This window comes from Chionomys nivalis, chromosome 21 (genome assembly GCF_950005125.1).
Source record: "Chionomys nivalis chromosome 21, mChiNiv1.1, whole genome shotgun sequence".
Lineage (NCBI taxonomy): Eukaryota > Metazoa > Chordata > Mammalia > Rodentia > Cricetidae > Chionomys > Chionomys nivalis.
Window position 1 is genome coordinate 27,792,886 of NC_080106.1, and position 24,031 is coordinate 27,816,916.

The 24,031-nt window shown below is 37.8% G+C and overlaps 1 protein-coding gene across 8 annotated transcripts in view; it reads left to right on the top strand.

Annotated features, from left to right (window-relative positions):
* Cdh8 (cadherin 8) overlaps positions 1-24,031 on the top strand; it is a 334,430-nt gene that overhangs the window by 5,213 nt on the left and 305,186 nt on the right. For all 8 annotated transcript variants that reach the window (XM_057753478.1, XM_057753479.1, XM_057753482.1 and 5 more), the window contains exon 2: positions 10,796-11,245. In XM_057753478.1, the coding sequence (XP_057609461.1) occupies positions 10,994-11,245 (252 nt within the window). In that variant the 5' untranslated portion in view covers positions 10,796-10,993. The remainder of the gene's footprint in view (positions 1-10,795; positions 11,246-24,031) is intronic.

Below are 24,031 nucleotides of genomic sequence, written 5' to 3' on the forward strand. Positions count from 1 at the left end.
AAGTAAAGGAACTTACTCATGTTTCCCTTGCCATTTCATCTGCCTTTAAGTTTTGTAACTAGTGCCACTGTTTTTTCAGATTTGTACCATGACCTGTCTTCTTAGCAATGTTGTCTGTGAGGATATGGATGATACCGTGGGGATTTTCCCTAGAATCTTCTGGGGAGTTATGCACTGGGACATTTCTTTGCTCTCGATAGGCAAAGGCTATCATCTGGTCGAGCAAGGCTTCATTATCCCCGGGGACGTTGGTACCCTTTCCTTGCCTTCGCCTGGGAAGTTGAGCTTCACAGTTTGTTTGTGCTGAACTGTTCCTATCTCCGGAACCCCTTTCAGATGTAACCATAGGCAGAAAATTAGCTGAACCTGGTAACTTCCAAAGGTCAGGGAAGAAATGAGTTCAAGGGATGCCATTTATCTTCGCCTCCCATATGTTGCTGGTGACTACATCTCTGTTGCCACTTCACAAAGCAACGCTAGTACCAACACAGTTACCTTTCCTATCATGTCCCAAGCTTTTATTTCTTGAGTTTTAAATGTCATGTACTACTGCCTATCATAAATATCACTCACCTTCTTGTCTGTAAATGTCTTTCTTTTTTAAAAAAAAATAAACATTTTTTTTGTAGGTAGAAATGTATAGATATGATTTTCTGGATCTTTTAAAGAAAGTATTATGAAAAAAAAAACATTTGTATTTACAACCTTCAAACACTTTCCTTGTCCATCACCACTGCTAAAGATAATTTTGAATGCTGAGGATGGTTGGTCCAGGGCCAAGTGCAGAGTTAGTGCACGGTAAAAATTTACTTAATGCATTAAGAAATTAGCAAAGACCCTGTCCCCTCCCTTTTCTAAGCATTTTCATTAAGGGGATGGAGGGCAGTCATATGCAATGTCCAATACCAGGACATAGCTACTACGATTATTTCTCAAGAAATTTCCTAAGTCCTCCTTAGTTTATTTTGAGACACAACTTTTTTATTATAAAAAAAAATCAGTTTTATTCATCTTTCACATATCAGGCTTTTTAATCTATTCAAAATAATTTTAAATGGTTTAGGAATATAAAGTATGATATAATTCAGTGTACTAAAACTGAAAATCCATCCAAAATTAAGTTTACATCTCTGGATATAAACTCCATAGCGCACATAGCACATGTTTTAGAGAAAATGTTCTAATTGTCCAACTACTGTGTGAATAAGACAAGGTCTGCATTTTGAATACCTCTAAGGGAGCATAAAATTATATCAGAGGAAGAATCTGCTTCTCTTAGGCTGTGATTCTATCCTGCATTTTCATTCATAGTCATGATTTTCTTTCCCCCTCCCTCTCTATCACCTTCCCCTCTCAGATTTTTATTACTTTTAATACATTTTAAATCAGAATATTCAATGTGTGAATGTCCAGTTTAATATTATATGAATTATATAGTCTTAGTATCGGAGAAAACAATTTTATAACCCTCAATCTTGATTTAAACCTGTATGTCCTTGCATACATGCACAAGGGAAAGATATACCATGAGATAGTTATTTTCATTTGAGGTTTATAAAAAATGCTTAGCAAATGGAATATATTTAAGTGAAACACTGTATTGAATATCTTCGAATATTTGTCAAAAAGCTTTGGTAAAAGGGTTAGGTATATTTGCATCCTATTAACATTTAGAATAGTGCTTACCATACCTTCTTTCTAGGGAGAATAAGGCACATAGGAAGACTCTTTGATTCCTCATGTGACATAAATGACATAAAATAAGTAGACAGGAGAGTGATACAAATATCATAAGGAGGTAAATCCTTTTCTATGTAAAAAATCAATTTTCCCAAACTTGTCATAAAAATTAAATGGAGATAATCCTTCCTTTATTCATCTATTGCTGATACAGCTTAAAAATAGAATTTAGCATTGTTTCCAATCTTTCTTTAAACTGAGTAAAAACATACATATTTTGGTTAAAGAAATCAAATATACTTGTCTTTCCATACTTCCCAATTTCATTCAAGTGCTGTAGCTCAGCACACACACTGAGTCTAGAGTCCCTGTAAGCTATTCACTTATTGCTCATGCACGATATATTTGGGGTGATAACCCAATATTAGTTTCGTCAAATTATTGTTCTCCACCTCTCTGTCTGTCTATCTATTCATCATCTGTGCCCGTAGCTTGAGGAACAGTGCCAGTGGGTGGATTTTCAGGTTGAAAGTCTTTAAAACACAGAACGAGAGTGAGGTGCACATGTGAGGCTGGTTGCTACCCAGTGTAACCTAATTGACAGAATCTTGACTTGTTACTGGGACACTTGGCTGCATTTCAATTTTAGTACAGCATACTCTGTAGCCTTGGTTATAGGACATAACAGGTTTTAACCGTTTATCCATTTCAGAAGTGATAAATCTTTATCGTTGTTAAAACTGAAGTTCCTTGAAAATATTAGAAACAGGTTATCAAGTTTCTTTGTAACAGAACACTACCATAACCCAACCTTTAATTGACACTTCTTTTTGCACAAACATATCACTTTAATTATCATTTTAGCTTAATGGAGACTTTCTTCTTCCGCCATCCATACAAGAATTCAAGTGACTGTGAATCAGTGAGATTTCTCTCGTTGGAAGAGAATTTGCAAGCCATATTTTTAAATTAGTGATTACAATTTGATTTAAATTTAGGTCGAACATGTTATACGCTGTATTTGAATTTTATACTCTCACTAGAAAGCAGGAATGGAAAAATAAAAGGCTCCATGGACCACAGTGAGGAAAAACTAAGTGGCCTAGAGTGAAAAATGCAGCTTTTCACATGCCTTAGAAATGCCCTGAAGCCATTGCATTGAGTATATGCTAACAGTTGGTGGGCAGAGCTGTGTACCAAAGATGGCTGCTCCCTCTGGCTTATGTGGTTCAAAGATTAGCGCGGGACAAAGTTACTCTATGACATAGACATTGAAATGTTCTCCATTTATGCCTATAGCAAGAGATTGAGAATATAGTCATTTGAAAGAGTTATGCAATCTTACTAACCACTCAAAACAATTCTAGCCACAAGTGGTACAATTGCCAAATTATATACACCTTTAAAATTGTTCCTTTTAAACTTTTTAGGTAGTTAGCATGAGATGGAGCATCCATTCCTAATCCACTGTGTTGAGACACACTTGCCCTGGGTACTTAATTTACGAATGATAGAACTGATTCTTAGGTCACTTCTGATAGATTCTCTTGGAGCTCCCATAGCAGTATTACCTAACCAAGCATTAAGAATAAGATAGGCTGTGATTGCCACTGTGATTTAAAGAGCCCATAGCAGTTATATTCCACACACTAGTTCTTCTCATAGAAAATCTTAGATATGTGACTTTAAGACAGCAAAAGAAGGAATGATTTAGGTCATCCTGGAGAAGTACCTGTATGTGTAACGGACAGGAGAGATGCTGGACATACACTTAGCTATTGACGGTAATCTTAATATAGTTATGCCTTAAGAAAGTCAAAGAAAATAGACTCACTCTTCGTAGCCTAACTAAACATGGTTCTGAGAAATCTGTAGAAGTACAAATCTGATTCTGTAGGATTTGAGAACTAACTAGCTTAGTTTGACTTTATTATCTTCATCACAGTCTGCACTAACCCGTTCAGAAATAAATTTATGACAAGCAGAAAAGTGTCTATGCAAACAGAATAATTGCATTTGTTTTGCCAAAGGGGGAAACATTTATTTATGTTTGTCTATGAAGGCAACCAGAAGTTACAGAACTTAACAATGCCAAAAGATTCAGGGAGAAAGGAGTCATCTGGCAGTTACAGTAAAGCATGAAATTAGCAAATATATTTCTGGATAGTAAGAAATGCAAACAATAGGCTTTGGGATACATCAACATATCAGTTATGATATGATGCCAAAGTCTGGGGAGCAGAGGATTGCTACTGACCACAGGGATTAGCAAACACATTGGCAAATATATTTGTTTGTTTACAGTAAGAATTGTTAGATCCTTTCCTACCAGAGTAATTTGGTTAGAAGTTCTAAATACTCTGAGAAAGTAAATTTCTCCAATTATCTAAACTGAAAACACATACGGATCTTTTCTTCCCGAAATTCCAAAATTGCTCAGACCCATTCAGCTTTACCACCCAGAACATGCTGGTTTGCACTGGACCACACGTTGAATCATGCCCCTGTGATCCTGAAGAATCACTTTGGATTCATTGTGCATTTACCTGTTTTGAAGCAAACTGCTAATGGCTTTAAATTCAAGGTCAGAAGCATTTTTAATAGAAACTCTTTGGTCCTGTATGTCTTTTTGCTTCCATAAAATATTGTGGCCACTAAGACCAATGGATAATAAAAGCATAATTCCCTGTCTGCCCCAATAATCTGCTGAATTGAATCCCTAAGTGACTGATTTTATTATAAATGTCACCATCAGTGAATGGCTCCTTATTTGGGACTTTAATTCATATTGTTTACAAAATCATTAATGTAATGTGATTTTAGTTACGACAATATCTCTGAGAATTGAGCACATTTGTCTTAAAAATATTGAAGCCCTCAGACTGACATCTGGCTGTAATTAGAGCTGGTTTCAAACTGTGAGTGTGAATTAAAGTCAGATTGTGGGTCTTTTATTTATACGAATATATCATATCCTGGGAAAAATTTTAAAAACTTTTTAAGTTGTAAAAATTCCAGAGTGACTAAAATTTCTTCATAATTCTATTTGGCATTGAGGCAGCAATATTACATTGAATTGGGTTGCTCAGCTGGGCATACACACTGTGGACGAAAAATGTAAAAGCAAATTGATTTTAACTCAATCTTTATAATCTTCTTTTTTTTTTTTAAGAATTGTCTATGTAGGTATGATACACAATGCTTAAGAATTCTGATAACAGTGACTTAACATTTCGTTGCATCTCAGGAATACCTATAAAGTTGTTCTCTGATCTAAGGAAAATAGTAGTTCATTTCTTGGCAGAGGTGCAAGCAAAGATTATAGATCTCAATCCTTACAATCACGTTTCCCTCCTAGTGGATGTTCCTTATTACCTCACTGCGTGGATGTGTGTGTGAGCACAATAATTAGCTGCCTAGTTACTCCAGTGTCATGTAAAATAGGTGTGTGTTTGGGATTCATGAAGAATATTCTGCCACTATAAAAAGTGTTCATCTTTCCTAACTCTATTTCCTAAAGTCAGGAGTAGGTGTATATTTCTGTTCATAAGAGAGATAGCTCAAGCAAATATGGGAATAATATTAAATGACCCAGGAGAAGAGGTGATTATTTTCACAACATCACATTTTTCAGCGAATCCTGAAAACTATGAGCAAGATTGCTTGCCTTTTGTTTCAAATACCATTTTTCTCTAAGTGTGGTCCTCATACAGTAGAAGAGACTCTCAGAAATGCAGAACCTCAGGACTCATGTGAGAACACCAGCATCATAAACTATAGATGGCTAGATAACTTTTATGCAGATTAATGTTAAAGACAATCCCAAGAGGAGGATGTTAGAACCGACTCTTCGCTTGGTTTCATGGAGCTGGTGTTTAAATTTTCAGTTACTGCCAGAGTTGATTAGGGACAGCATTGCAAGCTTTGAAATTGTTCGGAATACAGCATCTGTATCCTGACAGTGAGAAAACAGTAGAAGCCAGGGGTTTCCTTCTTTCCTTTCTTTCATTTTCTTTTTAGAAAGAGCAGCCACTATTTAAAGTTGTCCAGCTTGCCTCTCACTATTTTGGGTCTTTCTTTTTAATAAGTAGAGAGATAATCTTAGGATTTGAGAATGCCTAGTTTTAGTAAACCAAAACTTTTAAAATGCTAACCTCTGTTTATTATGTTTATTTCTATAATTAAAATGAAAATTTTAAATTAATAATGATGCTTCTACCAGAGTGTTATTTCACAGTATAGATGGGGTGTGTGTTCCTGGGATTCAATATTATACAATTTTTCTAAATATTGACTTATAATACAATTTATTGCTATGACCCTTTTTGACAAGTGATATAGGTGTTTCTTTTGGTTTTTAAGACAAGTTTTGTCCTGGTTGTCCTGAAGCCCACTTTGTAGACCAAGCTTTTCTGAAACTCAGAGAAATTCACCTGTCGCTTCCCCTAAGTGCTGGGATTAAAGATGTGCACCACGACCACCCAGTTGTGATAATAGATTTTATATTAATCTCTCTCTCTCTCTCTGTCTGTCTGTCTGTCTGTCTGTCTGTCTGTCTGTCTATCTATCTAAAACTGCCTATCATCTACCTACCTATCTATCCTACAATCTATTTTTGAGACGGAGTTTTACTAAGTAGCCTTGTCTGACTTTGAACTTCTTGTGCATATCAGGCTGGCCTTAAACTCACAGGGATCTGCCTGCTGCCTCTGTTTCCTGAGTGTTGGGATTAAAGATATTCGCTCTCATACCCATGCTGGACTTCCATTTTAAATGAAGAAGAAAGTTATACAATTTCATTAAAATATGCTAGTATAGGTAATTTAAAAGCTTGACAAAAATGAACAATAAGTCAGCACCTGAATGTTTACCTCCAGCATTGAGAGAATAAATGATGTGGATGAAAGTTGTTCACTGATTGGATTGGTTTTCTCCAAAGTTCTGCCAGCGAGCCATAGGCATCAGTCAAATTATACTTCCCCTCCCTTTGAAAACTGAGAAGCTTCACACTCTTCCTATTACATCCCATATGTGTTTATTGCAAAAAACCCTTGCAGAAATCAAACACAACCTCTCCACAAAGCTTATAGAGTAGATGGTAAACTATTTGATGGATACTGTACAGACGATGGCCAATATAAATTTCTTGATTAACAACCTCTTGGCAAGTGTAAGGAATAACCTGAAAATGATTTTAAATGCTGAATTATTCAGAAATACTTGGTTAGCATTGGTTGTCTTGTTCTCAAAGGCCCTTTACAGTGACCTCCCCTTTAATACTTACTAATAGATAAAAATCTCTCCTCCAGGAAACTTTTTCTTCCCCTTCCTTCCTTCCTTCCTTCCTTCCTTCCTTCCTTCCTTCCTTCCTTCCTTCCTTCCTTCCTTCCTTCCTTTCTTTCTTCCTTTCTTTCTGTTTGTTTTCCAGATAGGCTTTTTTATGTAAGAGTCCTGGTTGTCCAGGACTTCCCTTTGTAGAACTGGCTGGCCTTGAACTCACAGATGTCAGCTTGCCTCTGTTGCCTGAGTGCTGGGATTAGAGGTGTGTGCCCCCATGCCTGACTCCAGGAAGGTTTCTTTAACATTATCAATCTGAGTCTTATGCTATATGTGTATAACTCTAGGCCTCCAAAGACTTTACTTCTCCACAAGTAGTAAATGTAAAATTGGGCATTTCCTCATTTTGCCAACTGCATTCTTTGCTTCATGAAGGTAGATGTTCTGACCTACTTACTGTTTTCTGCCTTCTGCCTGACAAATAGTATATGTGCATCAAAAATTTATTGTGAGGAGGAGCAATTTTAGAAAAGAGAATTTTAGAATTATGTTATTCAGGATTAAATAATGCTTCTGTCTTTACTGAAGGGTTTCTTTAACCAAGATTTAATTTAATGATTCCCCTGCCTCAATTTTGCACAGCAATACAAACTGCAATGTTTTGAATTTTTATGGAAACGAATACAATTTTGACTATAAAACCTTCTGCTATTAATATATTTGTTCTAATTAATGAAGCTATGGAAACATTTAGAATATGTATGGGTCAGTGATAGCTTTTCATCTCATTTTGGCAGGCTCAGGACAAGCTCTCTGATAAGTCACACCCCATCCTGGTTGTCAATGAGCAGTTTCTGGAAAGGAACTGTCTAGTACGTCTTTAAATCAGGATTAACTTTCTTATTTTAAATTCATTCACACGATTCTTTACAGATTGTGCAGCCTGCCTGAAAAAGACCACCGCATGTTAGCCTACCCTAACTGCTTTGGTCCTCGGAATAAACCTGCTGGGTCCAACCTGTTGTCACTGGAGAATTTCTGGTGTGTGTGGTGAATTAACAAACAGGTGCAGAGAGAGTTCAGTGTGACGTCTCAAGTTCTAACTCCAAACTTGTCAACACTCAAAATTGTTCTTACACTGTTTCCGTGCCTGTGCATCTCACACCACAGGAGAACATCACATATGATCTTTGAGCATTCAGGTACAGCTTGCAGTGGAGCAGACTATGTTTAGAGAAAAAAAAATGTTCCTTTTCCTTGCAAAGAGTTTGGGTGGAGGTTCCATGAGGAGAAAATTAGCCCGGTTGAGGTGCGTTCGTAGAAGGTTAGCCCATCCATTCCTCTTTAGCAAGACCTCCACCTCTCTCCCATTTAGTTCTCTCTAGCATCACGTTCATCTTCCTCCAATATTATCTTTAGCAGAATCACCAACCACCCCTCTATCTTGCTCTAACCAGCATCATTTCCATCCTCAATCTTTTCTGTACTCCTCAGCATCACCTCTAACCTTTTTTTTTTAATCCACATCATCTCTATCTTTCCTTTTCTCCTTATCAACTCCATCCTTCCTTCACCACCATCATCTCCTTCCACGTTCCATTCTGCATTCACTCGCATCACCTTCATTCTCATCAGTATAACTTTTCATCTTTACTGATTTTTTTTTAGGATCACATTCATCCTCCTTCCAGCAGGTCTCCAGGCTTCCATTCTTTTCTCACCAACATTATCTTCATTCCCCCCAGCTGTCCTCTTCTTAGTAGCATTACATCCATCCTCATCATTCTTACCTTTATCTTCCCTCCATTCCACCCTCATCAGCATCAACTTTGACCTACGATTATCATACCACCTTAGAGACCAACCATTTCTTGTCTATCCTTACTGAAGAATTCATAAAGTTTTAGTCTTTAATTGTTTCTCCTTTCTACCCCTACCCCTGCAAGCTGTCTCAAGTAACTATTTCTATAGAAATATTGGGACTACTTCCCATGTTTTGGCTGTTCTTTTTATGTTTTGGTTCTGAGCCATAAACACTACAGCTCTGTAAATTAGGGGTTACTGTGTTGTCGTTTTACAGATGAGAAGGCTCACGTTCAGGCAAGCTCAGTATTCTGTCCATCACACAGTGGTAGTAAATGGGGTAATCTAGAATTTATGCCCAGATCTATTGGCCTTTAGAATACATTATCCAGTGTACCCCAATACAATTTCATCATAGCTCCCCACGACATATCTAAGAGGGAGTATGACATGATGTGATGTTGTTGAAAGTGTCTTTTGAGTAAATGAAGACAGATAAGTGGTATAATAGAGTTTAGAAATCTTCAATGGTATCCTTTGGGATTTAAAGGATCATTTCTGAAGTCTCAACACCCTGAGATAGAAGTATATCTTATCTCGGGGAAGACTCCCCACACACACACACACTGGTACAGCAATTTTAAGAACAGGAGAGGCTGTTTTTGGAGTGTCTCCTCCATGTTGAAATCTATTGAAATTTCTTTATCACCTTAATAGTTGCTACTTGCATTGGTGCCCTGTGCGTTATTCAGGGTTGGGCCAATTTCAGGTGTAAGTCCCAGTGTTGGGTTCAGCCCATGCAAAGAGTGACAAGGAAGATCATGCCATGGGCCAGCCGGTTAGCTCAGACATCATGCTGTTTATGACACAATGGCTGCATCTTTCAGCTGGCTCCAATAGGGCCACTCGTCAGTCCAACCAATGTTAATAACATCATTGCTTTCTCATTCTGAGCCAGAATGGAACCAGGGACCTAGAGGTTAAAGGTTCTTTTTCCTATTATGAATTCCCTGAGCCACACTGCACCGGATGGTGTCCCCAGGAATTATTTTTCTACTTAATCTAATTCAGCCTGGCTTTTCTCAGGGATCTGCAGTGAACATCATTTTTTTAAAAATAATTTTTTTGAGTGGGAAGAAACACATTTTGTTATGCTGAAGGTAAGCAAAAAAATGTATTTGACACCTCAGATAATAAGGATTTTTTTTTTATCCTCTCCCTCTCTGAATTCCTTCTATCGAAAATTCTAATTTTACCATATTTCATTCCCAAAGGAGCTTTTCGTCATTCAAATCTCCCATTCAATGGTGCATTTAGCTTGGGAGCTGTGACACTGGCCCTGCTTATAGCATACATGCCGGACATTGGCGAATTCTTTCTAGAAGAACTCTAATTTTATTCCTTCATTATTAGCATCTTACATTTCTCGAGGCCTTCCTAATTGGAATTGGTCGTCACAGCCATGAAAGCTGGGGAGAATCCCTGCCTATCTTCATGCCCAATGTCCGTGTGTGTGTGTGTGTGTGTGTGTGTGCGTGTTTAACTTAAAAGTATTTAAATATTTTATTTATTAAGTGTCGATTTCTTTAAAATGAAATACAACCTTCTTTGAACATGTTTAAAGAGATGAACAGGAGAGGGAGGGAGAGAGGTTGCAGGGGATACGCACCCCAAGTAGGCTTGCAGAGCGTGTAAGACAGGACAGGCTGGAATGTAGAGGTTAGGGGGGTAGCATGACTTGAGGAGGAAGTGACAATGAGAAAAGAAAGGGTTAATATCTGTTAAGACCACTTTGTTACTTAAAGCGGTATTTGACAAGTGACATGGCTGTGGAAGGGATGCTACAATCTAAATGATGCTTAGATTTAAATGGCTTTGTTAGCCAATTCAATCTTGTTCCTCAGGTCCACTTTCTGAACTCAAGAGTTTGGGAAATGCTCATTATCCTTTTCACTGTACGTGCCTTTGAGAAGCGCTGGTTTGTCTCAGCACTGGGTTCGTGGAGCCTTATCTTTCTTCCCTCTTGTTTGTGCAGGAAATTTCAATGAAAAGGAAAGCCAATGGATCGTGGTCTTTGAAAAGCTGCTTAGACAGTCTGTTTCCTGGTCCTCTGAACACGTGGCCGAGCTGTAAGTAACCGCTCCACACTGCGTGATGAATTGGATGGCTTCAGACCCGAGGCAAAAAAAATAATTGTCTCATTTTCGCGCTGATTTGCTTAACTGGTGGGACCATGCCAGAAAGGCTAACTGAGACGCTCGTGGACCTCTGGACTCCATTAATAATATTATGGATTACCCTCCCCACTTGTGTGTACATGGCTCCGATGAATCAAGCTCACACGTTAACCACTGGATCCCCTTTGGGACTAAGCAGGCAGAGTGAAGAACTGCGAATTTTGAACCGCTCCAAAAGAGGCTGGGTTTGGAATCAAATGTTTGTCCTGGAAGAATTTTCTGGACCCGAACCGATTCTCGTTGGCCGGGTAAGCTTCATTTTTAAGCTCTCATTTCAGGGTCTGTTCCTGGTCTTTAAATGTTTCGCTTCAGGCTCCACACAGTTTTGCATCACACTTAAGTGTAAATCCTTCAGACCAGATGGTTAACCAGTTAACCCGTTGGTTGCTCTAGCAATATGAAAAATCCTACTGCTTAAAACATTCTTTTAGGAAATGTTAGTTCCCACAGCACTCCCATCCTTTGCTGAGACAGCATGGACTTGGATAATGGATAAACAAGTCAAGTGCTTTCTTACTTAGGCAAGATTTCTTTTGCCAAACTTTTCTCTAAATTCTACTATTCGGGTCTAGTACTTAGACGTTGTAGGTATTTTGGTCTAATTCCTCTGACTGCAACTATCAAAGTACTATTTTCTTCTATTTTAAGGTTATACATTCCAATTTGCAGGTAGATTTTCCGTTTTATTTCATTGATTGCTGTTTCAGTCCTTGTGAAGAACAAAGCAGTATTTGTAACAAAAGTGCTAGGCAGGACCTGGTGCTCACTTCACTGAACATCATTCCTGTCATTGCCAAATACAATCAAACACATGGAAGGACCATTTTAGGTCAGTGGTGAGTACCTGTGTTCGCCTGTACGTTACACTGCATGTACATTTGTTATTGTTGCAAGTTCTTCATGTAGACACTGGTTCTCAGTTCTCCAAAAGAGTGCTACAGTGCTTCAAAGACATGTACATGCTCCCTCCTCGGAATCATTTGTGTTTGCACATTTTGACATTCATTGCTGTCACACTTCAAATTCTGGGGATGCACGGACGGTATCATGCAGTTGGTAACAGTCTTTCCTAGCATGTGAAAAGCCCTGGGTTTGATCCGCAGTGTTTTATATATACAGATACATACATATACACCAGGTGTGGTGATATATATTGATAATCCCGTTAGAAGGAAGGATTAGTTGTTCAAAGCCACCCTCTACTACCAGGGTACAGGATAACCAAGTCCCAAAAAGAAAAGCAAAAAAAAAAAAAAAAAAAAAAAAAAAAAGATTTCTAACAATGAACCCGACAATGGCTGACTTTCCCAATAAACAAGATTGAAGAAGGAATCACATGTTATCCTTTCCCAAGCTCAGCGATTTCAAAAGGATGTGGTAGGGCTCAAAACACAGATCTTCAAGATTTACTTCCCTTGTCTCTCTAGGCCCTTTTGGTTCCCTTGCTCTGCTCTGTCGTCTTGCGGAACAGCTGAGCCTCCTTAAGCTGTGTTTCCTCTTCTCTGTGCTTCTTCACAGAGGAGGTGTGCAGGAAACATGCCTCATTACACTGAGCTTCCTGCAGCCCTACCTAGGTACCAGGCACTGGGTATGAGCACTTGGGAGGATCTTACTAAAGCAGTGGTCTTTGTCTTTAAAGAACTCATATTTTGGTCAATACTGACTGTTAACTGTGTATTAATTACTATTATAAAAATACTTGGTTGGCACAGACTTTTTGTCTTTAACAATGGTTGATCTTATATGCATATGAATGTACATACATATGCATGTCTATATATTCATGTATGTGCACAAACACTTATAAAATATAATCACTAAAACAGATTTATGTTCCATTTTTTTCTTAAATCAAAATGAAAAAAAAAATCCATGAAAGATTTTCATACATAGAAACTCCAGTAGGAAAAGGGAATTGAGGCTCTTTATAGCCATAATGTATCCCATGACAATGGCTGTTCCTGTGCTTCAGTGGAGAAATGTTAGCGTAGCTGATTACAGGGTGCTGCCCTGAACCCTGCTGGGGTTGCTACTTACTCCAAAGTTTATACATTTTAATATGCTTCTAAAGATGGGAGAAGTTCTGAATTCCAAATTGCATCTGACCCCATTCCTTCTAGATACAGACTTCTTGATTAGCTTTATCCTTTCTACAAATGCCAAAAAAAAAAACGAGGTTTAGATAAATTAATAAACCAAATTATGAATATGAAAAAATGTTCTATATGAGATTCCCAGAGTCATAATTTCAACCATCATTAAAATTCAGTAACTAAGTACCTGAAATTTGTAATTTGCACTTAAGTTTTGAATATAGGAGAGAAAGTATGTACATTTCTTCTTCTCTATATTAAAATTTTTTTAACCAGCTCTATGGTGAGCAATTTTTTTATCCCATATGAAATTCTGGAGTTACGTGCATAAGTAGTTAATGGATGAATGATTCCTCCCTGCTTCTGCTAGTCACCTTGTTATGAGGGTATGTCAATTAAGACATGTCCTGCATAATATAAATACCTGAATATATTGTACCCTGAAGAGCACTCCATTTTTATCTGAATAGAAAAAGTAATTAAACCAATTATCTTAAGTTTAGAATCTGAAAGCTGATTTCACCTCCATTTCTAACATGAAACAAAAGTGACAGAATCAAATAGCCGAGCATTCAGGATTCCTCTGCGATTTACACATGCTTGAGGTGTCTTGCTTCTTTGAATGATAGAAATCCCAGTGAACCTCAGGACTTTGAAATAGCCAGCATGCTCTTGAGTCTCTCAGCAACAGACACTGCATGCGAATTAGTTCTTCAGCCTGCTCTGTACTATGGTCAGATTCCAAATCAATTGCTCAATCACATCTACATGATTTTTTGAGAGAATTTTGCTGCAAATATTTTCAATCACCTGTATTTCCCCTTAAATCAAATGACTCCTAAAAGATGGCAGCCTTAATTTTTGCTATTGTGGACTTTTGTGAAGCTAAAAAAAAAATCTATTGTAGGTGACTGCTTCTGATTATGTGTCAGGCTGAGTGCAGGGATGATCCACATCAGGGTACTCACTGGTATTTTATGGTGTTTTATCTTTATGCACAGTCTTCTCCATGTGACTCTTTAAACCACTTCACTGCAGAGCTTCTCCCCAGGAACCAGCTGAGAAGCATTAGTTACCTATGAGCATACCTGCTCTTTAAAAGGCCCTCCTGCAAGTTGCAATGTTGGAGGCCTCAGACCTAGTAGGCTGAGTTCAAGCTCAAGGGCAGAGTCAGCTTTTGAGCGATTGGCTCTTTGGGACTGCACACACATCTTTACATTATCCAACCTCTGGTTTTACATATTGGTGGCAGCTGGGTGTGGAGAAAGGATCTAAACATTAGAGATAAACCCAAGAGCTTTGAACGTTGATTTTTGTCATTTTTTGGTTGTTCACCTTAAGAAAATTGTTGAAGCTTTTCGAGGATTGTGTTAATGCCGGTATTTAAAAGTGAATGAAAGGTCAGCTGTGTGATATTTGTCTTGTAGTGATTACAACTGGGTTCTCAAATTTGTTTTGTGAATAGCTGCAGCAGGTATGTTAGACAAAACAAATACACAAACAAAATAACAGAAACAACAACCAAACACTGATATCTCTCTTTCTATGTGAGCACAAGACTATGGAGCCAAAAGAGGCCCCTTCTCTAGTCCATGTTTATTAGTATCAGAGTAGGAGGGACTGAGTAAGTGTTCTTGGTTCTCAGTCTGGTGAGGCAGAATAGAATTAGGAAGGAGGTTGTTTCAATTAATCACAGGGTATCCAACTATTTGTCATTTTTCCCACATTGTCATATACAAAATTCTCACTCAAGAACTTCATGTTGAATCATAAAACCATATCATAGTATTTTATGTACGTGTACAATTTTGTGATTTACCACATTTATAACTATCCGTGGCCGTGCATGTGTGTAGTCTCTATGGGTTGTAATTTGGACATGCTTGATTAAAAATTATGAACATAGAGAAAGAAAGCATATTTCCTTGGTCAGAAGCTGAGAAGTTTTTGTGTTTCTTTTTAACATAGAAGAAAGTAGAAGCCATTTTTCAAGAGCCCATCTCTGTTCATTTTGTCTGGTATATGGTTGCTCCTTCTTCAGTATTTCCTGTTCTTTCTCTACGCAGTTCATTACTGTATAATCATCATCTAACGCAACTAAGATTACAGTTGGTCTCCTTCCAGAATGTGTGTTTCTTAAATGTTTCGTTTGTATTAATTGTTCCATATCCCAAATCCCAGGATTCAAGAATAGTGGCTGCCTAAAACGAAACAGGCAATGACATTTCCTACAAATGCATGAAAGGACATTCTACCTAAACAATGAAGGAGTTTGGAGAAGTCATATAAGCTCAATTAGATTTAACACAAGTGACATTTTTCAATAAAGTGTTCAATACAATGTTTTTGTGTTCTCTTTCATATAGCTATACCAGATGGGGAGTTAAACGACTGTTTATATGTTTTGATTTTGATCTCTCTTTAGAGGTACTGAAGGTGGAATGTCTCTTTAAATAATTGGTGGAATCTTGCCTGTGGAATCCGGGTCTCTCACAGGTGGCAGGTGTAACATAGTTCACACTTTTGTCTGAGCTTTTTGTTCAAAGTAGACTAGATATGATCTTTTCAGAATTTCTGAAAGACAAATACTACCCTATCAGCCTTCACTCCTGTCTTCAGTTCTCTATGAAGAAGGCTACACTTAGTCTGTTCGCAAGCTCATAAATCCTAAAGCCCCACAGTGCTACCAATCCCAGAAATGAGTTTCTCTGGAAACTCTGACAGGGAACATAACAGTTCATAGAACTCTTCTATTGTCTGATGGTAGAAGTGAAGGGGAGAAATCCCATTGCGTTTTTTGATCAAGCTTGTAATTGAGATTAAAATAAACTTGTCCTCGTGGTAAATTGTGCATGCATACTTTCTGATAGGCAGATTGGCTTCATCTTGCGAGAGCTCTGTAGTAAGGAGGCAGAGTATAGAAAGAGACCATAACTGTATATGAAGCATCTGCATCTGCTACATTCGTTAGGTATCCCATTGTCAGTGGAGTCTCAGTAACTGAACAAACACAGATAAAATTAATCATGTGAAAAATGGCATATTAAATTAAGGAAAGTACTCTGAAGTGAAGGTATGTGGTGGTGTGGGAACAAACAGAGAGTGTTAACCTATTCTGTAGGCACATGACAAGTTCTCAAGAAATAACCTGTGATACGAGACACATTAACCATGTGGAAAAGGACACAAGATGAAACTATAAAGCATTGCTGACATGGCATGACGAAAATCATGTGCGAAGCAGAGATAATGTCAAGATGACATTCTTCAGTGGGAATGCTCTAAGCTAACACATCCTACATGGTTGACAATAAAGAAGAGACACTAGAAGTATGCTATCAGGGCACCAGAAGGGGTACTAGTGAGGATTATTTTCAGGATAAAGACTGCTACGTTCATAGTGCATCTGGCAGGCCAAATAGGACAAGAGAGTTCTCTGGAGCCTCTTTTAGAAGTTTACCAGCTTCGTTCATCATTCACAGGAACTCTGTTTTTGGATTCCTAGTCTCTCATAGATTCGTGTTGGATACACTGTATCTCAGTCTGGTACTATGTGCAGCTTAGGCCTTGAATGCATAGCAATTGCCTTCAGCTCCCCTCATGCTGATACTGCAGGTGTGAAGTCCTATATCTCACTAAAAGATATGAAGTGTGTGTGTGTGTGCGTGTGTGTGTGTGCACGTGCACACACTCTCATGCACAGGCACATGCATCAATCTATTATACTGCAAAGCAGAGATTTAGGATTTGGGTTTTTATAACAAGGTGAAGAAACAAGAAGTATCTATGGGAGATCTATCAGTTTTTTAGTTTAGCTCTATTCTCCTCAAGTACTTGGGGAATAAACTCAGCCACCAATGTCCACGGAACAAGAATATCTAACTGTGTTTCAGTTTTCAGGCCCTGTTGTCTCAGCTCTTGTTCGGTGGCCCCCATGACTCTCTTTTTCTCACATTGTTTTATTTTTGGACAAAGGTATCTGGTTGTCCAGGTGGTCAGCATTATTCTATCCTAAATCTCTCTCTTACATAAACTCCTCTCCTGTGTTGGCTGCCTGTTTTCCTCCTACCTGGGCTTCCGATGCCTTCCTTATTTGGACGTAATTCTCTTGCTGGTGATGCTTAGTCTATTTATAATCCTCTTCCTCCAAGGCACTGACTCATTTTCTCTCTTTAAATTTGACCTTCTAACCTTCCCTCTTCCCTGTAACTTGGCAATCGTTTGGGTGGTACTTAGTATGAAGGACATGCGATGCCAAGTAATTACACTATATTACAGTTTACGGTGTCAGTGGCCGGTAGGAAAATTGCACTTGACATGCCATTATTTTTGCCAGGCCTTTGCATGTTAAGAGCACTGGGCAACGCAGCCACCGCCAAATTGGATCTTTGGCCTTGCAAGAACAATTCTCTGTCATTTCTGTGAAGCTTCTGCCTTTTCAGACGGAACTGTGTGCACCAATAATTTGGCAAAAATGCAAGTCAGCATTGTGTGTCTCAATCTGGCCACACAACAAATGCTGCCTGCCTTTTGCTCAGTGTGTCCTGACTTGAAAATATCAGGCAGCTCAACCCAGTTGGAAATTATTTGATGGTGATACAAATAAAGGTCATACTCTCAGCTATCGAAATCTACTAAGGACCAAGGCACAATCGGGCTCTCATACACATGTACACAGGCACACTTACACACATACATGCATGTACATATAAGACTATTGCTCAATGGGACTCACATGGTCACATTCGGATTTACCTGTGTTTGTTAGTGACTGAAGTCTCAGACATCTGGGTTTTTATTTCTGAAGACTTACACACCTACCTTGTTTGCTATATTCTTTAAAAAGAGACCAGGTGATAGAGGTTTAAGGTTTGTGCAAATATTCTCTGACTTTGGAGTTTTATTTCTATAAAATATGATGATTAGGTTGTTATATAATGCACCTGTATTTTTGTGCTTATGCACAGTAATAAAATCATCTGCATTTTACTAAATATGTGCAAAATTCTTTTGACTCTATAGGTGTGATATTTGCCTTTTCGGTTATGAATAGGTGTCTATTAAACATTTTCATGTTAGTTGAGTGATTTTGAGAAGATGTGAAGAGGGACAAACAAATTGTACTTCCTCATCTTTTAAAATTGTACACTGCATTGGCTGGATTACTCCATATGAACTGTAAATAGAAATTAGACCGTGATGCTCATGTTAGGTCCTAATGCTACAACAAAATATTAAAATATAAAAAGGAAACATTATAAATTGCTTTTCCTCCCCACATAATGCATGCATGGTGAAAAAGAGAGGACAACTGAGGCTCATTTCTACAGATAGCACAGCAAATTAAATCAGACTTTACAAAGGTTTCTCTGTGTAGATCAGACTTTCCTGGAACTTGCTTTTTAGACCAAGCTGGCCTCAAACTCACAGAGATCAGCCTTCCTCTCCTCCTGCACCACTCTGCCCTGCTTTTGTTTGATTTAGTTGTTGTTTTTTTTTTTTTTTTTTCAAGATAGGGTTTCTCTGTGTAATAGTTCTTGCTGTCCTAGAACTTAATGGGTAGAACAGACTGGTCTTGAACTCACAAATACACATGTGCCTTAGCCTGACTAAGTCAGATTTCTTATAAAATGATTCTTGTATAGCTCATAATCCCTTATTAATTATTTTTGTGTTATCTACTTGAAATAAAATAACAGCACATACAGGTAAAATAAGCAGGTTAGTCATTCTGTTTTATGAATAAAGATCAAAAGTTTGCCAGTATTAAAAATACAGAATTTTTTTCTATTATTATACATGGATGGACAAAAATCTATCTAACTGTATTGGATAACTAGAAGGTATATTTGCTATACCTTCTGAATGAAGCCTCTGAAAACTCATGACTCATAACTTTAGAACATTGTGGCAACATCACAATTTTCAGAAATTAGGAGTATATTGCGCAGAGGATTGAATCATAATATACATGTGTGATAAAAATTCCTGACACACGTAAATTATTATGCAAATATATATCCACCTATTCATATGAAAATGTATGTATTCAAAAGTGGAATATATATGTGTCTGATCGAGCACTTACTCACCTAATAACCTGCTAGTTCCCACCTCCAAGTTTCATACATGCTGTTAGACCTGCAAAAGACTCACACACTGTCAAGGTCCTGGATATTTTTGGAGTAATTTTAGGAGAGCGCTAAACACTTCTCTAACCACTATCCACTATTTTTACACTAGTATTTATCAAATTAAAAACAACCTAAACTCATAAAAAAAAATCCAAATATGTAATGAGTGTGTAGCATCCAGGCAAGCTGCTTTATGCAAAGTGAGAAATTAATTCTTGATATTGATTCCGAGATTAATAAATATATCTCCAGGCTCAATCTTCGTTTTTAGCATGTATAGCCAGATGATCACTTTGTTTATAAGGGAATTTTCTGCATTTTATTCTTAATAATGTTTTGTTCATTATATTAAAAGCCATGAAATTACTGAAAATAAATGGTAATGGTATTTTGCTCATTAAAAAAAAAAACTCGGAGTGCCATCCACCTATAATAAATTCTTGGAAATTTATTTCATTTGAAATGCTTTGTAAATAAAACCTTAGACAAAAAAGAAAAACTACACCTGTCTTACACACTTGGCCAGTGAATGATGAATCTCATCAATTAATCAATTACAGTGCTAAACATATTTAATCATCTTTATGCAACAAGGAAATAAAAACATTCAGTGTGTCTGCAGTACTGTGGAATAGTAAATGATTTTCATTACCATGGAATAGACCAAATATTAGGCAGATGTAAAGGCTTTATATATGATCTTTAAGTGGGGAATTACCTTGTAAGTCTTTAGGTAGTTTAGTCAGTTCACATGCTCATTTGAATTTTTGAGAAAATAAGAATTACCTAGAAATATTAGCTATAGAATTATACTTAAAGAAGGTCAGTGTGTTAGAGAACTTCCAAGGTGTTATTTTGCCTAGCTGGGCATGTTTCCTTGATGCTGATTGTATATATATATATATATATATATATATATATATATATATATATACACATATATATGTGTGTCATATATATGTATATATCAGTATACTTTATTTATGTCACTTATATTATATTTAATTTAAATTCAGCCCTACACCTCTGGCATTATCTAGTCATGGCTTGACATCTTCAATATATTTTGAAATAAAGGCACTGACTTCTGAATATTCAATTAAGATGTGGCCGTGTTCTTCAACAGGCACTCAGATTACCTCCTGAGGTTACATATCAGTCAAGAATCCTTGTACATGCTATAATTTGGAGAAGAATATGACAGACTGTGTTCTTACAACTCAAAGTAAGCCTTTAAGAACCCCAACACTGACAGTACCTGGAAGCTCATAAGAGTTACCAAGTTCCATTCAACAAGTGTGTATCCAGACTTACTAAATCAAACCTGCATTTTAACCATATCTCCAGGTCATTTATGTACACATGAAAGCATTAAGTATTTGAATATATTTCATTTTTAAGTAATTAAAGCATTTAGCTGGATATGTACAACACTACATTTAAATATTCAGAAAACATTAAAAGACATAGTTTTCAGTAAATTCATCAATTGTCAACTCCCCCAAAGCTTAGATCATGATTTTTGCAAGTATTTATCTATTTTATTTTGTTCATATTTATTTATTTATTTATTGCTCTTGACATACAGACTGAGTCCTACAAATTTCTGCCTCCCCCACTAAAAATAATAACAATAAAAAAGAATAGCCACAATAGTCGCAGAGATGGTACTTGAATAACCTTCAGGAGACGGCTGGGGAAAGAGGTCACTGTTCATCTCATTTGAACCCAGGTGCTATGTGGAAGGTGCAAGGCAGACAGGATCCTTTCCTCTGGTCCTGTGGCCATGTGTGACCTGGCAAAGGAAAGAATCTAGGTACCCAACGCCATGTGTTAATATTATCTATACCCTCCCTGGAGCCATGGGCTTCTTCCTTTTCTGTCTGTATTTAAACCACAGTTCGACAGATGTGTTCTGGAATCTACAGAGGATCAAATGTCACTGGGCTTCAGTGGAGACAATAGCAGAATCCAAATGAGCTTGCTCAGAAAGATTGGGAATGAACAGAGACTAAATGACTGGCTGTATAGTTCTATTTCTTTCTAATCTTGGGGGTGGAAAAGACCAGCTATGTGGAACAGACAGTCGTTGCTGTGAATATTATAGTGGTGATGATTAAATTCATGACATTATTCAGGGACATTAAAGAGGGGAAGAAAACTCAGTGGTTAAGTAATGACTGTAAGCACTTAGTATCCACTGAGGGTTTACTTTACATTTTTATGGAGCTTCCTGGTCAAGCCTCGCAGCAAACCATTGGTAAAGGTACGATTTACTCATTACCATGTCAGGAGTCACTGACAAGAAGAGTTAAAGCCATTAGAATGCACACATTTAACAAATAGTGAGTGAGCGATAATGTAGGAGTCAAATCTGGGCAGGGCACTTCAAAGCTTTCTCTGGTAACCATGGTAACATTATAGCATCTGAATCCTAAGCGGTAAGTTCTTAATGTCCTAGGGTGAGACCCCAATTTTCAGATGAGGAAAGTAAAACTCTTCATGAATACCAAGGTGTCTTCTCATGATTAGAATATAATAGTTTGGTAGTAGCACACGTTAGAAATGTTTACTGAGTTGCAAGATTTCTTTGCAAACATCTGTATACATTTTGCTGGTAAGAATGAATGTATCAGGAAATGTGTGCTTTTGCACCTGCATGTGGTGATTGTATTATTTGTATTATTTTCTTTATAGGGAAATGACAGTCTGGTCCCAGGAAAGACAGGTCTCATGGTCACAGTGATTTGTGGACTGTATTTTAAACTTAGCAGGGCTTGGACAATGTTTCTCTCTCTCTCTCTCTCTCTCTCTCTCTCTCTCTCTCTCTCTCTCTCTCAACTTTCTCGTTTTAAAATATCTGGTAAGCCAGGTATAGTGATACACACTTATAATCCTCATGCTAGGGAAACTGGAACCAGTGTAAAGAAATCCCTGGCAATATACAGATCTTTATCTCAGTGAAACATACCTAGCAGCTGAGAAAATGGCCCTCTGGTTAACATGCTTACTACGCAAACCTGAGAACCTGGCTTCAGATCATCAGAACTCGTGTGAAACCAGACGGGGTGCTAGTTCAGGCCTACAGTCTCAGCATTCCAAGAGTGAGGAGGAAGGAGAGAAAGGACAATTATTAGGAATCTTTCAGGACAGCTAGCTTGGCAACAGTTACTAGAGCTTGTTTCAAAGAAGATGTTTGTTGTCCTTTGAATGATACAGGTGCACCATAGCATGCTAACACCTGCACTTACACACATGAGCATGCACACATAAAGACAGAGACATACAAATATCATATATACAAATATGCACACATCTACCATTGATTAGTCATCTATACATAACCTGATTGCATTGTTATTGAATATGCATACAATATATACATTGCATCGTTTCTGGCCAGTGAAGTAACAGGAAATGATGTGGAGAAAGCCTTAGCAAGTGAGCATTTTTGTTGATGGTTCAGGCATCTTGCTGGTTCCTTTCAATATGTTTGTATGTTGCTAATATTCTTCATTTTATAGCTATGAGAATTAGATTTGGACATGCAGCCACTTTTCAGTGATCCAGTGACGAAAGGGAAATGGTTTTCCTGAGCCTGGTGTGGCTCTTCGCTCCTCCAGAGCCGAGGCATTAAGCCAGCTCACTGAAGTCTTCGGTCACAAGTGTGCAATTTTCTAGGTTTCTCTGAAAGTGGGAACTGCCGGAAGAGCAAAAAGTGAAGTGGAATGGTTGAAGGGATGAAACATAAAATCCTGTACACGTAGACAGGAACTAAAAGAAGACGAAATGCTTTTACCCTCAAGTTGCTTGAACTAATTGTGCAAATGCTGAATAATTCAGTAACAATCCCCTGCGTGCTGGAATCTGAGCTGCTGGGCAGTATTATTGCCCAGGCTCCAGAGGTGGGAAGAGCAGTTCACTCAGCTCTCTGCAGTGAGTTCCTGTGGCCACTTGTGACTCTGTGCATCTGATTTAAATGATTCTGTGCCTTTGTCTTTCACTTTTTTTCAGCCCTTCTTCCTTCTTTTCAATCCCGAAAATAATGTCATTCTTCTGGGGATCCTGGCCATGTTCTGTGCTGCTGGCATACGTCGTCCACTTGATCCACTGAGAATAAACCCCTCATGCCTCTAGACAATTCTCTGAGGAAAAGTAATTTGGGGAAAGAGCAAACATGGCTATTAAAATTGACCAAATCCAATAACTCCTTAAAGCAAGTCAGACTCCCCAGATACCCAAAGGCTTTATTTAGAATGTGGCAGGGTTATTTATAGTGAAATCTTTCTTCCCCTTTCCTTTTTATGTGCTTATGTGAGCTTAAGCCAGTAAGTGAATTCTTATTGCAGCAGCTTGCCTTAGGTGGCCCGTACGTGAGCATTTACACATGTGTATGCATGTATATGTGCATGCAAGTATTCTTTCAGCACAGCAGTACATTCTCAGTGCCCATCCTCTGGTTGAATCTCTGCTTTTGCAAGAGTATTTTATAATCGGCCTTGTGACGCTGCTTTCAGAAATCATTGAGTTTGATATTTCGTATTTTATTGATCAAAGCTGCTGTTTCTCCTGCCTTCTCTCTGCCTTCACTGTCATTAGACTCATGGGCTAACAATCTGATTAGTTTAATAGCCCTTCCCAAATTCAATATACCAAAGAGGTTACCAGGAATGTATTTAAATATCCCAATCTTTTTTCTCTCCATCACATCGTTGGAAGAAAAGATAGCAAAAAGAAGAAACTGAATGATGAAATGGCAGACATAGAGACATGGGTACTTTAGCACCTCCCATGACTATATATGATA